This window comes from Marmota monax, unplaced genomic scaffold (assembly GCF_021218885.2).
Source record: "Marmota monax isolate L192 unplaced genomic scaffold, Marmota_monax_Labrador192_F-V1.1 WCK01_AAM20220418_F8-fsc00077, whole genome shotgun sequence".
Lineage (NCBI taxonomy): Eukaryota > Metazoa > Chordata > Mammalia > Rodentia > Sciuridae > Marmota > Marmota monax.
Window position 1 is genome coordinate 307,741 of NW_026694610.1, and position 14,858 is coordinate 322,598.

The 14,858-nt window shown below is 32.1% G+C and overlaps 1 protein-coding gene across 3 annotated transcripts in view; it reads left to right on the plus strand.

Moving 5' to 3' along the window:
- Rictor (RPTOR independent companion of MTOR complex 2) overlaps positions 1–12,113 on the plus strand; it is a 116,819-nt gene extending 104,706 nt beyond the window's left edge. For all 3 annotated transcript variants that reach the window (XM_046422228.2, XM_046422229.2, XM_058572057.1), the window contains 5 exons: positions 622–855; positions 5,221–5,376; positions 5,642–5,765; positions 7,402–7,540; positions 7,659–12,113. In XM_046422228.2, coding sequence (XP_046278184.1) covers positions 622–855; positions 5,221–5,376; positions 5,642–5,765; positions 7,402–7,540; positions 7,659–7,733 — 728 coding nt within the window. In that variant the 3' untranslated portion in view covers positions 7,734–12,113. The remainder of the gene's footprint in view (positions 1–621; positions 856–5,220; positions 5,377–5,641; positions 5,766–7,401; positions 7,541–7,658) is intronic.
- The last annotated feature ends 2,745 nt before the right edge of the window (positions 12,114–14,858 follow it).

Here is a 14,858-nt window from a genome sequence, read left to right on the forward strand (position 1 = left end):
GGGTCTCACTGAGTTGCTTAGGGCCTTGCTACGTTGCTGAGGCTGGCTTTGAACTCGTGATCCTCCTGCCTCAGCCTTCTAAGCCACTGGGATTACAGGCATATGCCACCCTGCCTGGCAAGCCACAGGTTTTGTTTGTTTTTTCGTTTTTTTGTTGTTATTTTTGTATTTGTTCTAATTAGTTATATATATCAGTAGAATGCACTTTGATACATTGTATATAATGGAATATAATTTCTCATTCCTCAGATTGTACATGATATAGAATCCCACTAGCTTCATAATCTTGACTTTTTTTTAACAACTTAGAATTATTACTTTTATTTGGGCAAATTTTGATGATATTTGATACGATACATTAATTAGTATCTCAGTTTTCCATTTTGTATTTAAAACCCCATTTTAAAAATAACATATGTTGTTCAATCGTTATTTTCATAATTTTTAGCAAAGTGTTCTTTTTTCTCCCCAGTTAAAATTAAATGTTGAGTCATAAAAGAGTTCTGGTTATCATCCCTAGATTCCTTTCTTTGAAAATTTCACATGGTTTAAGGAACCTTGAAAAAAGGTACCTTGTTAATACTATCTTTATCGGACTGTTTTATATTTACTTATATACAGGTCTTCCATCTGGAACTGGAGGTCTTGTAAAAAACTCTTTTCACTTGCTACGACAGCAGATGAGTCTTACGGAAATAATGAATTCAATCCATTCAGATGCTTCTTTGTTTTTAGAAAGTACAGAAGATACTGGACTACAGGAGCATACAGATGATAATTGCCTTTATTGTGTCTGTATTGAAATTCTGGGTTTCCAGCCCAGTAACCAACTAAGTGCAATATGTAGTCATTCAGGTGAGTGAGTAATTATGTCTTTTGAGGTGAATCCACCTGAATTTGAATCTGTTCCAGTGAGAAGTCATTTACCAACCTTGTCAATCACCTCCTCTTACTCCATTCTTACTGCTACAGACTTAGGCCATTCACTCAGCCTGTTCCTTAAGGACATGCTAATTTTGATGCCCTCCCATTCATCACTCATGCTATTGCCTATGATTAATTTGTTTATAATACTTTACTGGCTACTCATGCCCTACACACAGGACTCTGATCTGTCTAGTGGTTTTCATCATTCTCTCTTAAAGTTGACATGCCATTACTGACTGACTTGAAGTTCTGAACAACTCCTGGGCCTTTAAAACATGTTTTCCCTGTTGTCTTCTCTTTGTCTCTTCATCTTCCCCTTCCCACACAGATGCACGCTCACACACAGTCACACTTGGTCTATCTGGCAGGTCCTCATCCTACTTGTGAGCAGTACCATATCTACAAATTGTTCTCTGACTCTCTGAAGTCAGGTGTTGCACTCCACTTTTGCTCTTATTGCCCTTTGCACACAGATCTCTTCTGGTAATTGTTACTTGGTATTTATTTCTCTTCTACCCAGTAAGTTCCATCCAGGCAAACAATCTGTTATGTCTTTTCATTTTTATATGTCTTTTCATTTTTATATGTTTTTTCATTTTTATATTTCTTTTTTTATATATATAATTTTTTAGTTTCAGATTTAATTAATTTATTTATTTTTAATGTGGTGCTGAGCATTGAGCCCAGTGTGAGGCAGATGTTCTACCACTGACCTTTAGCCCCAGCCCCTCATTTATATATTTCTAATACCTAGCTTTGTGTAACTGGACACCCTTGATGTGTATTTAGGGAGTAAATAAAATAGACCCAGATTGACACATTTTTAATATGAATCAACAGGTGATATATATTAGCAATTTCAAATTAGTATATATGCGTTTAAATTATGACCTATATATGCCTTTTTTAAGTGAATATTACTTTAACCAACTTCAGAGAAACCAAGTGATGACTATAGTTCTCTGTCGTTGTCTTCCAAATTTCTCCTCTAATTTAGAGCTTCCCAACTGATTAAGGGTGACACACCAATGTGGCACAAAAGGATAAGGTTGTGCTGGGCTATTGATACCCTCAATTGGTTTCATGTCCCAGTGGGGCCCGCATTTTACAGATTCCTGGACTTTGCCCTTCACAATATGAACAGCCCTGTCCAGCTTCCTGATATGCTATAATTATTCTGTTATTACTTATTTGTAATTATTTTCCATGAGTTTGGGAAACTTTGTCCGTTGTAATGCACAATAGAAAAGGCTATAATCATTTAGCTGTATTGCTTATGATTTTATTCATGCAAATTCTCTTTTCACTTACTTGTTCAACAAATACATATAAAACTCTTACTATATGGAGCTTTGCTATACTGTTTTACTCACTGAATAGAAGGACTAGCCCCCTGATTGCCCAGTCCACAGGGCAGTCACAGCTAATTCTAATCTGTTGTGATTGTGATCAACAGGTAGAGGAAATAAGCAGAATGTTCTAAAGTTTAGATCTGGTGAAAGCCTTGCTACAATCAAAAGACATGCTATTCTTCTCAGTTTTTTTAGTTTTAGAAAAATTTAGGTTTTTTTAATGAAGTATATTGATAATAACAGGTAAAGGGTTTCTAAATGAGTTAATATTTTTGAACCTATGATGTTGTAGTTATTGATGGCTATACTCCACAAAAAAAAAAAAAAAAGATAAGCTTGTGTAGGTCCTCAATAATTTTTAAGAAAGTGAGGAAGTCCTAAGACCAGAAAGTTTAAGAAAAAAAGGCTTATATTAAACAAGTGCTATATTCTTGATTTAATTTTTTTATTAAATATTTCATCCGTCAAGTAATATGCTTTCTTCTCAGCAGCACATGGATCCTATCTTATGCTACAAAGCTACTCTTACTAAATACAAAGAAAATGGAGATAATACCTTGCATTATATCAGATCATAATGGAATGAAACTAGAAATCAGAAACCAACAATAAAATAAAAAATAGAAGCTACTCTAACACCTGGAGATTAAATAATATACTATTGAGTGATGAATGGACAGCAGACTAAATCAAGGATGAAGTAAAAAAATAGTTAGAAGTAAATGAGAATACTGATAGAACATATCAAAATCTCTGGGACACTATGAAGGCAGTACTAAGGAAAGTTCATTGAATTGAACTCATTCATTAAAAGAATAAAAGTCAACAAACAAATGACCTAACATTACATCTCAAAGCCCTAGAAAAAGAAGAACAAAACAGCAGTAATAGCAGTAGAAGACAGGAAATAATTAAAATCAGAGCTGAAATCAGTGAAATTGAAACTAAAGAAACAATTCAAAAAATTGACAAAACTAAAAGTTGTTTCTTTGAAAAAATAAGTAAACTTGATAAAACCCTAGCCACACTAATTAAAAGAGAGAAAACTCAAATTACTAAAATACATGATGAAAAATCACTAAAACACATGCTGATGAAAATAAACAATAGTATAGTATCACAATAGACACTGCTGAAATACAGGGGATAATTAGAAACTATTTTGAAAATTTATACTCCATAAAATAGGCAGTCTTGAAGACATCAACAAATTTCTAGAGACAACTACTCAAACTGAGTCAGGAGGACATATATGATTTAAACAGATAGATTTCAAACAATGAAATAGAAAACATCATCAAAAGCCTATCAACTGAGAAAAGCCCAGGACCAGATGGATTCTCAGCCTATAAGACCTTTAAAAAAGAATTAACACCAGTACTTTTCAGATTATTTCACAAATAAAAAAGAAGGGAACCCTTCCAAATTCATTCTATGAGGCTGATATGAAAACCAAAGACACATCAAAGAAAGAAAACTTCAGACCAATATCCCTGATGAATATAGATGCAAAAATTCTCAATAAAATTCTGCAAATTACATTCAAAAATATATTAAAAAGAGACCATGATCAAGTGGGGTTCATCCCAGGGATGCAAAGTTGATTCAACATACAGACATCAATTAACATAGTTCATCACATCAATAGACTTAAATACAAGAATCATATGATCATCTCAATAGATGCACAAAAAGCATTTGACAAAATACAGCACCCCTTCATGTTCAAAACACTAGAAAAACTAGGGATAGTGGAACATAACCTCAACATTGTGAAAGCTACATATGCTAAACCCAAGCCCAACATTCTAAACTGAGAAAAATTGAAAACATTTCTAAAAAAGACAAGGATGCTGTTTCACCACTTCTATTCAACATTGTCCTTGAAACTCTAGCCAGAGCGATTACACAGGAGAAAGAAATTAAAGGGATACAAATAGGAACAGAACTCAAAACTATCACTATTTGCTGACGCAGGATTCTATATTTAGAGGATCCAAGAAATTTCACCAGACAGCTTCTAGATTTAATAAATGAATTCAGCAAAGTAGCAGGATATAAAATCAACACTTATAAATCAAGTGCATTTCTATACATCAGTGATGAATCTACTGAAAGAGAAATTAAGAAAACTATCCCATTCATGATAGCCTCAATATTTCTTATAGCACTAAGGTTGTGTAATTGTTTATTGCCCAGTATTACTTTGTAAAAGAATAACTAAAGATGTCCTGATTTCTGTTTTCTCTAATCATTTAGTGTAATTCCCCCAAGAAATTTTTAAAATAAAAGCATTTGAACTAGGATGTGTGGTTGACTTTAAAAATCCCTTGTTAGAGTATCTTTACTATGGATGGGTAGTATAGTAAATGTAAACCTCAAGTATAAACTGAATTTTAGATAAGCGAGAAAAGTGTGATAATTATATTACTAAGATGTGGCAAGATCAAGCCATAGAATAATAAATGTTGGGGGAGAAAGCCATAGAATACTAATATATTAGTATTAGCCTACTAATATAACCTAAGAATAAAAAGATAATATAGCAAAATATCTGGAATTATATACATCAAAACTTTTAATGGCATTTACTGTAGAGAATGGCATTTAGATAAGGGTAGGAAGGGTGGAAGAGTGTGGAAGGTCCAGAAGGTACTTTGAGTTTTAAGTCTATGTACATCTTTACTTGAATTTTTAAAATAATCACATATTGCTACATTATTTATTTTGGGAAAATAAATCCTTATTTATAAATCTCTTTAGACTTCAACAGAGTTCCCTGCGTAATCACTATTCTGAGCAATATAGATTCACTGAAAATATTATGAGGAATAATTATTGAAAACTGAAAACAAATTACAAAGATTCCTCTCTTTTAGAATGTATAAACACAGGAATTAAGCCACCATGATGCTTTCATTGAAACCATTTTTTTCTTCAGACCTTCAAGATATTCCATATTCTGATTGGTGTGAGCAGACTATCCACAATCCTTTAGAAGTGGTTCCCTCTAAGTTTTCAGGGATTTCTGGATGCAGTGATGGGGTGTCTCAAGAAGGCTCAGCTAGCAGCACCAAAAGCACAGAATTATTACTAGGTAAGTTTTTAGATTCGCTTCCAAGCATTATTAATAAAACTTTTGATTTTGTCTTTTGTAAATACTTTGTTTCAAAACTGTAGCGAGTCAGTTGTAGTTATGTAGTTTAACAGACTTAAATATTGTTCCTGTATCTACCACTTACATGTCTGCAGATCATGTGCAATTAATTACAGTTTTAGATTTCAAGTATTAAGTTCAAAAACAGAATTGTAATCATTTTATATTATGATAAAATAACTTCACACTGAAATTTTCTTTTCAGGTGTCAAAACAATTCCAGATGATACACCAATGTGCCGCATACTCCTTCGCAAAGAGGTTCTAAGACTAGTCGTTAATTTGAGTAGTTCAGTTTCAACTAAATGTCATGAAACTGGACTTTTAACGTGAGTAAATTATGTTCATGAATGTTATTCTGCTTTTTAAGGTTAGAAAAGATGCTTGAAGTACTTCAAAAGTTAGACAAATTAACATCAATAAGTTATAAACTACATTGCATATCCAACGGTGGATTTTCTTATACTTATTTCTTTATGTGCTCCTCACAACAATGTATTGTAGCAGAGAATGCAAAAGGCAGCATGAGAATTACACTGTTTTGTTAAGCCATACTTTATAAAAGATCTGCAAAAATGTAAAACCATAAAAACAATGCTGGAATTGTGGCTCAGTGATAAAACACTTGCCTGGTCTGTGTGAGGCACTGTGTTTGATTCTCAGCACCATAAATAAATAAATATCCAGACAAATATCGACTATTTAAAAAAATATTTATAGAAAACAATGCTATTCTTTTTTTTTTTAGTTGTAGAAAAACTTAGATTTTCCATTGAAATATATTTATGATATCATGTAAAGGTTTTTCTAAATGAGTTAATATTTTTGAACCTCTGATGTGGTAGTTACTGATAGCTATACCCCACAAAAAATAGATAAGCTTTTGTGGGTCCTCAGTAATTTTTAAGAAGATGAGGAAGTCCTAAGACCAGAAAGTTAAAAAAAAAAAAAAAAAAAGTTCTATATTCTTGATTTAATTTTTTTCTACTTTTTCTCTTAATAAAAAGTTATAGGGTTTTGTTGTTTTTCTACATTACAATTACAACAGCACGGTAAAATAAAATTCAAATTGAAACTCTTTAGCATCTTTATTTGAACTATTTTAAATAGTGGTTCTCAAAAGAAATGTATCTCATGGTTTCCTCCAGGGCTTTTTAAAAGTCAGTACAGGTGCCAGGGTCCCCTATGGACCCCTGAGCTGAGCACTCTAGGAGTATGTATCTCCTGCCACATCCCTCAGCTGATTCTGAGTGTTCCAGCTAAAAGCCACTGTTTGAAGTGTTAGAAGATATAAATAATCCAGTCAAAGATGTTAATAAACTTGAATCTAATAAAATTTCTTTTTTTATAAAGCTATATATATTTTTAAAGTTTTAGATGGACAGAAATGTCTTTATTTTATTTTTTTTTTTTTTTTTTTTTTAATTTTTATGTGGTGCTGAGGATCGAACCCAGGGCCTCACACATGCTGGGCGAGCGCTCTACTACTGAGCCCCAGCCCCAGCCCCAAATCTCTATTTTAAAATTTGATTTTTAAAATATTTAAGTCATCCTAGGCTGATAAATAAATATTGCAATTTCTCATGTTAGTGAAAAAGACTATTTCTAATTTTACAGGATCCTTTCAGGTTTTGATAATCTTAAAAAATAAAACAAAAATCAGCTACTCAGAGGCTGAAGCAGGAGAATGGCAAGTTCCAGGCCAGCAGGCCAGCCTAGGCAACATAGACCTGACTGAAAACACAAATAAACAAACCTAGCTTCAAAACAAATCTAAAATTCAGAGTATCTAATATAAGTGTTAGAAAGGAATATTGACTATAGTCTTCAAACTGTCACCCCAAATATGACATCTAATCAATATCGGGAGAAAAAACTATTTTAAAAGTCAGTGATACTTTGGAGGTAAAAAGGTAAATATTGATTATAGTTTTTATCACACCACAGTCTTTTCTTTTATTTCAGAATCAAGGAGAAATATCCTCAAACATTTGATGACATATGCCTTTACTCTGAGGTTTCTCATTTGCTGTCACACTGCACATTTAGACTTCCTTGTCGGAGATTTATACAAGAATTATTTCAAGATGTACAGTTTTTACAAGTAAGTAATATCTGTACTATTGAAATTTGTCTTCCAAGAATAATTCTGTTGAATTAATATAGCTACATTATGGACAATTTGTGTGAAAGGTCATTAACAATTTATCATGTTTCTCTAGATGCATGAAGAAGCAGAGGCTGTGTTGGCAATACCACCAAAGCAACCTATAATTGATACATCTGCTGAATCCTGACCTCATATTTATGATGTATATAGATTTATATACTATATATATTCATATTTGTGGATTTCCTGAAAGCCTCAGAAAATACTGACTGACTGGGCAGCAAAGACAGGAGTATCTTCTGCACACTGTTCCAGCAATTACTGGTACATGAACAGTTGGAACTGCTGACTTCCCTAACCAAAACAACTTCCTTCTCTCCCCTGTTGAGCCCTTTGAAGGGTTCTTGACTCATTACACAATTTTGAAAATTTCAGTTACCATCATATGCAAGAGCCAAGCACTGAATACCTACATAGGTTTTCTATTTTTTCATTTTAAAAGCATAATGACAGTGGAATAATAATAGGATATGCAGAAGCACTCTTCACATGTTATTTCTGAATTTTTTTGTTTTAGAGTAAATATAAAGATGCCTTGTTTGTTAACTAATTCGTGGAAACCAGGAATCAGTGTCTCTAAGTCTGCATCCTGTTACCACAATGGGGTGTGCTGTAACTGCTGGTATTAGAGGGGAACTTTAGCCCTTCCACATTTTCTTAATATTTGTAACACTACTTCAGAGGTTTATAACCTCAAAGCAAATGAAGAGCCTCAACAACCCAGGACTTGTAAGTTATTTTTATGTTATTAGACTACATAAAGATTCTTATTTGTTTTCCACCTCTTTTGTTGCAATGTGTTATTATTATAGGCTATTTGAACCCGTTAAGGTTTTTCACTACAGTTCCTGATTAAAATTTTAAAATCATTTGATAGGTCAATTGAAAATATTTCCCATGTATAGAATGCATATATTTCCAGTGGACTTCCATTTTCATCAACTTCTGTATCATCATTTTAAAGAGGAACATGAGCAAGCACTATTACTTTAGACCCAGAGCAAAGGAAAGCATTAAATAATATTTTGGATCTCCTGTAGAAGTTAAGTTTGCCTGCAATTTACACATTCCATGGGAAAAGAAGAGCCATATTTCCTTTTTAAAAAAATCGTTAACAAAACTCATTATTAAGATTAGAACTTGTAGTGAAAAGCCTTAAGTCCTAAATTTTAAAGCAGCAGTAACTTAATTTTTATATCAGTGTTCTTGTTTTGCACAAACTAAATAAATGCAGTGATTTTGCCTTTATCACCTTTGTGAAGTTGTTAAGTTGATGAGGGCAAGGTTGTATTTGTTTGTCTAATTTCTATATGTATAAAGATATTTGGAAATCTTTACAGGAATTAAACATATATGCAAATTTGTATATAAAAATAGCATGGCCATCATCGTTAGAATGCTTGTAAATGAAAGGATGATCTTTTTTGAAATCTGTATATAAATGGAAATAGAAAAAAAATCCAGCTGGACTGATTAGGACCCTTTTTTGTGTAGACCATTTTTACAGTTACACATCAGCTTTGACACAGTCATAGAACATTGGTTAATATTTTCCCAAGTTGCAGATCCTTTTTGTAATGTGTCTATTCTTTGAGATCTCTGTTAAAGAATCCTGTGAAGTAGAAGACATAATTCACAGATTGTTTGTTTGGTTGTTTGGATTTTTTTTTTTTTTTTAAATTTACTGGCACTGAAAGTTCCCATTGGGATGAAGCATTTCATCTCACTTCCTTCCTAAACCTCTTCAACTGCACTTCAGTGAATTGTTCTTATGTGCACTGTGTAGCAACTTTACATTATAACAAAGCAGATAAGGGCTGTAAGCTGCTGCTTGTATTAAAAAGTGGTTCTTCAAATTTTCTCTCATAAAATTCTATGAAGGTAAAACAAAACAAAACAAAATTTAACTTCACTGAACCCAAATGTTTATTTAAATGTCAATAGTACTTCTAAGAGAGTTGCCTGTCACCTTGGTCTTTGGTCCTGGATTTTTAAACTGCCTTTCCAGAGAACCAGATGTCAGAGATACTTAACCAAATAGTGGTTAAAAACTCCAAAGGAAATAGTGTAGTAATCTTGTTAAAAATGGGAATAAGATTTTAGACATTCATTTTAAATACTACCTCAGTTAATTTAGACTATAAACTCTGTGGTTTAATCCCTTAAAAAATTAACAGTATTTTTTTTTTTTTTTTGTCACATACACAAGACCATCCCTTTGCCCACCTAAGTCATCCATCCTGAAATTAAGGCTGTTTCTATTAGCCTGAGCAGATTTTTTGACTGTTACTTTGAAAGACATGTTTGTGTATATCATCATGTCAGCCTGTAGCACTTACTTTGGGAAGACACTCAGAGCTTTGTGATTATCAGTATACTAAGAAAAAAGTCTATACTTAAATTTATATTGCTATTTGGTTTATCCATGGTTTTACTGACAGGCAGGTCTAATACATCTTTTTTGAGTACTTGTTTGTATAAAAATAGACTTTTATGATGAAAAATACATGCAGTGCCAAGTGATTAACATAGGTGTTAATATTAAATTATAGCAGAAAAGATTAGGAATGGTGTCAGTGGTAATAGAAATGAGAAATTCATCTATAACTAATAGATATTACCAGACTATAGAATACCAAAATAATATCAACACTGTAGTTTTTCAAGATTTTAGAATTAATCTTAGTCCACATAAATTTGTATTCTTGGTAATTATTGAATAACTTGGAAGAATTTGAACAGTTAGACTGGTTGTAAACTGTGAATTTCTTATGTAAAGTGAATTGTCATTTCTAATTGACTTTTTTTCAAGAACAGATTTCTGCTTCACTAAGTAAATATGGATAATAAAGAAATTAGAAATTTAGTGTTCATAATTAAATATGCTCTAAAATTTCTTATACTCTTGTTTCCTATTTGTGCTTAGGTTTATTTGAAGGGAGGATAAGTGTGTTCTCCCTAATTAATTTTTTTTCTAAGATTATAAACATAAGGACATTTTGTAAGACAGTGACATTAAAAGAGGCTTTTCAGAAGTACATACATTATTATTATAGTGTATACAAGTCCTGTAGAAATGGTGGCTTTAGTAGTTTTCAGCTCTTTTGTCTAGAGCTTGAGATCATTAAAGCTGAATGTTTCAAGGCATGTCACAGTGGCAAGAGTGTACAACAATGAGATGTCAGTGCTTATTTAGATTTGTCTATTGCTATTTATATAAAATTTTATTTCATTCCATTCAGAGAATGCCTTTTATCCCCATATTAAAGCACAGATCATTAAGCAATAAAAACCAAATTGTCTGTCATTCAAATTATAACTACAGTTATTTTTTGCATCGTAAGAGTGAGGTGCTATTGTGTGAGAAGAACTTGTAAACTACTTTGGGAAACGTTCTTTGAAAGTTAGATTTTTCCCCCCTATAGTGTTTTGCTTCCTCTTTCGTCTCAAACTCACAATCCATTAAAACTTGGGAAGAAAGAAAAGATAAAATTAATTGAGAGACTTTAATAAGAACTGCTTAGAATGAATGAACATTTCAGAGTTTCTAAAACATATGTTGGGAAAGATATCCATTTTCTCTACATTTATGAAATACTTTGTTACCATCTAGAGTTTCTCTACAGAGAGAGTTTCACTTAAAAGCATACCCAGTGAAATCAATAGCAGTGCTTGTCATAGAACATTGAAACAGGTAAATCTGTAAGAATCTTTCCAGAAACATTTTCTTTCTTTCTTTTTTGTTTCAAGTTCCAGGTTCCCATGGTAGTTTTCATTCATTATAGATTTATATGACTCCCAGAATGTTGAATTTTACCCCCTTTGGAGTATTTTTGTAATATAGGTGAATAACTATGACACAGCATGCATAAATTGCACATTTTGTTTGACTTTCTTTATAAAATACTTAATTTGAAAAATATAATTTATGCAAAAAAAAGTATATCTTACAATTTTGCCACTTAACTAGGTTGATTTAGCACAAAATGCAAAGTCTTGGGGAGGAGAAGGGAAGTGAAAATTATAGATGATTGTTGAAAAATGTTTCATTACTGGTCTCTTGGAAACCCTAAAGATGCATTATAAAACAAATGATGTTTTGAAAAGTGGTAAGGGATTGTGAAAAAAAAATTCAGACTTAATGCTCTCTAACCACATGATTTTCTTTCTTTTTTTTTTTTTTATTTAGTAATACGCTGCTACATATTTGGAGGTTCTGGTGTTTGTAGGTCACTGAACAGACATTGAAATCTGATTTATATTGTATAACTGTAACATAGAAAGAAAAGTATTTATATATTTTCCGTAAGAATATTTCATTGAGTTGTGTATAATTTAAATAAGATTTGTCACCAAATGGTTTTGCTCACCTTGATTTTTTTTGTTGTTGTGGTTTTCTTGTTTTTGTATAATGTGTACAGTTTATGTCAAGGGCATTACAAGCCACCTGAAGCATAATCTTATCAAAGGGATACATTGTTAATAAAATGTACTTAAAATTCTTAAACTTGAGGTTGTATTGTTTTATTTGAAAATTTAAAACAATCTGTGGTCATACAACTTTGATTTAAACATGGGATTCCCAGTAAAAGTGACTTTTCTGTACCACAGGCAGGAGGCTGGTTCAGTAACAGGTAGAGTGTCTCTTCCAAACAATTAAAAATAACTGTTTACACTTTTTAAAACTTCCTTCATAATTTAAACAAGCACCTTTGCAATTTTTTATGTTTTAAGTCAATATAAAGGGTTGGGAAACAGAAATATTTTTAGAAACTGCTCTGAATTTTTTGAGGAAGTTATATATAAATAATGATAATGTGAAGATATTGACTTATATGTATGAAAACCTCTCACACATGAACTGGAATCACCAAATAGCCTAACTTCTTATTATTCTGGAGAAAAAAATTCAGTGTCAAAGTTAAGGTCTATTATAGTTGATAAAATATGGAAAAATACAGTGGAATGAATCTGGCATAACTTTCCTATGTACATATATTAATACACCACAGTGAAGCTCACCATCATGGACATCCACAAGACTTGGGTCCTAATTAGAATAAGTATATGCCATGCTGTTATATTAAAATGGACTCTACTGTCATGTATAACTAGAAAGAACCAATAAAATATAAATATATATGTGTACATATACATATTTTTAAATTTTATTGTATATATATTTATTTTGTGTGTGTATGTATGTGTGTGTGTATATATATATATATATATATATATATATATATATATATATGGTAAAACATACATCTTTAAGAAACAAATTCCAGGTAGTTTGGCTTTTAAGCAGGTTTCTGCATATTATTTTTCCCTTTGCCCTCCACTGAGTATCATAAATGTAATTGGTCCCAAAACACACTTTTAAAAGAATAATCTATGTTGTCACCATTCTGCTGATCTTTAGGAAAAGTCACAGTATAGCTGAACATTTTAAATGTTGGTTCGTGAGGCTGGGAATGTAGTACAGTAGTAGAGCACATGCTTAGCGTGTACAAAGTTCTGGCTTCAATTCTGAATGCTAAAAAGGAAAAAAGTTTTATTTAAAAAATAGTTGTATATAAAAGTAAAATACTACTTCAGTATTGGTTAAAAAAAATTCTTTCGAAACTTTGTTTCTTAAAATGCTTATCTTAAAAGAATTGAGCCAACAACCTGTGCTTAGACCTTCAAATTGAATATATGGGTTTTTTTTTTTTTTTTTGTAAGTTCCACTTTTTTTTGGTAACAGTTCAACTGCTAATTCTGAAGATTTTGTCCTCTGTTATACTTCTTACGTATTTTAAAGTATTTTAAAAGTTCTACTTCATGTGATGTTATGAACATGTTTTCTAAATTACTTGAGATGAAGCCAATGTATCTTTCAACAGAGTCCTTAGAGGCAATGTTGCCTAATCTAATTCAACTTGATTTTCTTAAATACATTCTACAGTATAATCAAATTGACTGTGATTAATATAAGCATTTTCACCATGTGTGTGACTATATTGTGTGAACAGGTCCTCGCTCCCAGTCAGGTATATTGTGTTTCCCTGCACACAACTGATTTTTGCTGTCCAGGCTGATGCAGCATTTATAGGTCATGAATGCCAGTCTAGCCTACAACCAAAATATCCTGATACTTTCAGTGAATTACTACTCATTTGGTTATAGTTGCAAATTTATAAAAAGGTTTTATGGCTATGTTAGGAAAAGGAGAGCTGTATTTAGAGAAACTCAAACATTTATGGATGAAACAGAAGGATTTGCAGTTTTCCCAGCATCATTTGTTAAAAAGGCTATCTTTTCTCCAGTGTGTGTTTTGGGTGCCTTTGACTAGTATGAAATAACTGTATTTATGTCCGTTTGTCTCTGTGTCTTTTATTCTGTACCATTGATCTGCATGTGTGAACAGACCTTAAACTATACTACGGAGCCGTAGTAAAAGGTCTGGTATTGTGATGCCTCCTGCTTCACTCTTTTTGCTAAGGATTGCTTTGGCTATTCTGGGTCTCTTATTTTTCCAAATGAATTTCATGATTGCTTTTTCTACTTCTATAAATATGACTTTGGGATTTTAATTGGAATTGCATTGAATCTGTATAGCACTTTTGGTAGTATGTCCATTTTAACAATATTAATTCTGCCTATCCAAGAGCATGGGAGATCTTTCCATCTTCTTCAGTTTCTTTCTTTAGTGTTTTGTAGTTTTCCTTGTAGATGTCTCTCATCTTTTTTGTTAAATTGATTCCCAAGTTTTTTTTTTTTTTGGTTTTTTTTTTTTTGAGGCTATTGTGAATGGGGTGGTTTTCCTAATTTCTCTTTCAGAGGATTCCTCAATGATATATAGAAATGCATTTGATTTATGGGTATTGATTTTATATCCTGCTACTTTGCTGAATTCATTTATTAAATCTAGAAGTTTTCTAATGGAATTTTTCGGATCCTCTTAAGTATAGAGTCATGTCATCAGCAAATAGTGGTAATTTGAGTTATTTTCCTATTCCTTTTCTATTTTTCCTTTAATTTCTTTGTCTAATTGCTCTGGCTAGAGTTTTAAGGTCGATGTTAAATAGAAGTGGTGAACGAGGGCATCCCTATCTTGTTCCAGTTTTTATAGGGAATGTTTTCAAATTTTCTCCATGTAAAATGATATTGACCTTAGGTTTAGAGGAAATTAAGCCCCTGTCTCTCTCCATGCACAAAACTCAACTCAAAGTGGATCAAGGGCCTACGAATTAGACCCTTCACCTAATAG